This window comes from Chenopodium quinoa, unplaced genomic scaffold (assembly GCF_001683475.1).
Source record: "Chenopodium quinoa cultivar QQ74 unplaced genomic scaffold, ASM168347v1, whole genome shotgun sequence".
Lineage (NCBI taxonomy): Eukaryota > Viridiplantae > Streptophyta > Magnoliopsida > Caryophyllales > Amaranthaceae > Chenopodium > Chenopodium quinoa.
This window is the reverse complement of record NW_018742971.1, coordinates 29,411-32,967: the sequence shown is the minus strand read 5'-3', so window position 1 is coordinate 32,967 and position 3,557 is coordinate 29,411. Positions and strand designations below refer to the sequence as shown.

Here is a 3,557-nt window from a genome sequence, read left to right as displayed (position 1 = left end):
CAAAACAACTCCTTGAATTGAAAACTAGCAAAAGAATTTGTAAGCAATTAAGCAAAACAAACAATAAACTTGTATTGAATTTTCTGGTTTTGGTTGTGTATCCAAAGCCACGAAAAATCCCTTATTTATAGACTAAACTAACTATTCCTAAGTCTATTCGAACTAGGAAAAAAAACCCTAGCCTTGATCCCCAAGTATCCTAGATAGAATAGGAAAACCAATTCTAATGGAACTAGGAAACTAGTAATAAGACTAGTTCTAATTAAACTAAAACTTCTTAAAACAATTCCTAATTGACTTAGAAATTATTTTAAACTAAAATAACAGAAATTAAGAAGATTCCTAATTGCTTAAACCAAGAAAAACCCTTTCAAGTGAAAGGTAAAAACTTGCAAGCAAAAACTCTAGAAAAAACTAAGTTAGGAAAATCTTTCTTTTCGTACTGCCGCCGAACCACCGTCTCACGCGCTGCCATCATCGACACGCGCCCCACCAACGTGTAGCTGGACTCAGGCCGGAGCTAGGGAGCCGGCGCGTGGCACCCAGATCGGCGCGTCGCCGCCGCTGCTGTCGTTGGAACCTAACTGGTCCTTGACTTTTTCTTCAATGGCTGCGCATGTTAACCATTCTTGATTCTTTACTCCAAGCTCGAACCCTATTGGCCTTAAAACCAATATGATTGGCTCTTCAAAAGAATTTCCCTCTTGATCCACATCATTCTCCCCCTCTTCAAAAGAATTTGTCCTCAAATTCACATCATCTAGGTAAGGAGTCAAATCACCAACATTAAAAGTAGCACTTACATTACCATATTCGCTTGGTAAATCAAGTTTGTAAGCACTATCACCATAAACTTCCAAAACCTCAAAAGGGCCGTCAGCTCTAGGCATGAGCTTGTTCTTCCTTTTGTTTGGAAATCTTTCCTTCCTTAAGTGTAACCAAACAAGATCTCCCGGCTTGAATGTAGGTTGCTTGCGCTTTTTGTTTGACCTTTCTTTGTAGACGTTATTCATCTTCTCAATCCTTACTTTAACTTGTTCACATGTCCTCTTAAAAACTTCAAGCCGTTTCTTAGCATCAATATGTTCAATATTATCTCGACTATAGACTAATATATCATCAAGGTAAACGACAATGAACTTATTTAAGAAGGGTCTAAGTACCTCGTTCATGAGCCTCATGAATGAACTTGGCGCATTGCATAGCCCAAAGGGCATGACCATCCATTCATATAATCCTTGCTTAGTTTTGAAAGCAGTCTTCCATTCATCTCCTTCTCTAATTCGCATTTGATGGTAGCCACTTCTAAGATCGATCTTGGAAAATATGATAGAACCATGTAACTCATCAAGCATATCTTCTAGTCGTGGCATAGGAAATCGATACTTGATAGTAATGTTGTTGACCGCTCTTGAATCAATACACATTCTCCATGTACCATCTTTCTTTGGAACTAGTAAAGCTGGAACCGCACAAGGGCTCATGCTTTCACGAACATAGCCTCTTTCAATCAATTCCTCTATTTGTCTTTGAAGCTCTTGGGAAGCCGTAGGATCGCACCTATAGGCTGGTTTATTAGGTAGAGGAGCTCCGGGAATAAGATCAATAGCATGCTCTATTCCACGCAAAGGAGGTAGACCTTTAGGAAGTTCCTCTGGGAACACATCCTTAAATTCATCTAGCAACTCTTCTATGTGCATGTTTGTTGAGGAACTTGTGGATTTCGCCTCTTTTATCACTAAGGCAAAGACCGTGGCTCCCTTTTCTACTTCACTCTCAAGTTCCTTAGCATTCAAAAAGAAATTCGGCACTTGCTTCTCTTTATCTTTGGTATGACCGTAGCTTGAATTAGGGGGTAGAGGATTGAGTTTGAACCTTTTGTTTCCTATTTTGACCGAATAAGTATTTGCCTCACCATCATGTGTAACTTGACGATCAAATTGCCAAGGTCTCCCTAAAAGAAGGTGACAAGCACTCATAGGAATAATATCACACCATAACTTTTCTTTGTATTTGCCAATGGAAAAGCTTACTAAGGCTTGTTTCTTCACATGAAGTCCCTTAGAATCATCAAGCCAACTCAACTTGTAAGGATTCTCATGTACTCTTGTTGGAAGGTTGAGCTTAGTAACCATCTCTGTGGACGCCACATTGGTACATGAACCACTATCAATGATCACCTTGCATGATCTATCTCCTACTTTGCAACGAGTATGGAATAAGTTTTCACGTTGAGATTTGTTAGGGTTTGCTTCGGCATGGAGGATCTTCCTTAACACAAGCACTTGTTCATCATCTTCGGGATCAATCTCATCGTTCTCTTCCTCACTACTTGTTGCCTTAGTTTCGGATTCCTCATCGTCACACCCAAAAACTATGTGTTTCTCTTCTTCTACTTGTTGTTCGTATTGTCTTATTGTGAGAGCTTTCTTGGAAGGACATTGATCCGACCTATGTCCCTTTCCTTGACATTTGAAACACCTAATTCGGGATTCGAACTCTTCTTTAGATATCTTAACAAATTTCTTTTCTCCACTTGTTGAGCTTTCTCCCTTAGACTCGTAGGAACTCGGTTTAAAAGGCTTGAAAGTTTTGCTTGTTTTGGTCTCTTGTGAGAACTTGGTACCAAAACTCTTTGTACTTGTGCTCTTCTTATCTTCGAGCCAATGACTTTCAATTTTTAAAGCTAGTTTGCACACATCATTGAATGACTCATAAGTACTCAATTCAATCTTCTTAGCAATAGGTCGATTAAGACCCTTAAGGAATCGAGCAATCCGCAATGGTTCTTTCTCCTCCAAATCACAAAGAGAGGTTAGTTTATCAAATTCAGCAATATATTCATTAACACTCTTAGTATCTTGTGTCAACATAGTGAGTTTCACATATAGAATTTGTTCGAAATCATGTGGAAGGTATTTAGAACGCATCTTCTTCTTCAAAACTGTCCATGTCTTGATCTTATCCTTCCCTGCTCTAGCACGTCGAGTCTTTAAATTATCGAACCAAATTCCCGCATTCTTAGTGAGTCGTATATAAGCAATTTTGAAACGTTGAGAATCATCAAAACCTTTATAATCTGAAATTTTCTCTAAGTGTCTCGCCCACTCAAGAAAATCTTCGGGGCTTCCTAGACCCGTAAAATCATCAAGCTTGATACCTTTATCATCGAACTTTTTATTATAATGGGTATCATCATCACTGCTAGAAGCATCACTATCACTATCATGCCGTTTTTTTCTTCTTTTTCTTTTTATCAAGCAATAGTTGTGAAAAAGCATTAAAACGTGCCTCCGTATTATCTTGCAATCTTGCAAATTCATCCATGAGTTTGCTCAAAGATTCCTCCATAATTATAAGACAAAAAAAACAGAAATAAAAGAACCCTTATCCACACAGGTATATCCCACAAAAATCGCAACACAACTTGGAACAAAATCGCACACAACGAGCAGTAAGTATTAAATCGGACCAAAACTGACACAGTTGCGGAAAACAGTCCAGTTTAATAGCAAACGAACTCGAAAAATTCCGAAATTTCACAGGCAGAAATTAGA

The 3,557-nt window shown here is 38.5% G+C and overlaps 1 protein-coding gene across 1 annotated transcript; it reads right to left on the bottom strand.

The window, feature by feature from the left end:
* Positions 1–751: 751 nt before the first annotated feature.
* On the bottom strand, positions 752–3,249 carry LOC110729187 (the record flags this gene model as incomplete). The annotated part of the gene is made up of 4 exons (XM_021908907.1): positions 752–760; positions 804–1,954; positions 2,018–2,686; positions 2,927–3,249. Coding segments are annotated over 4 exons (2,152 nt in total), but the record flags the coding sequence as incomplete, so codon positions are not given.
* Positions 3,250–3,557: the final 308 nt, after the last annotated feature.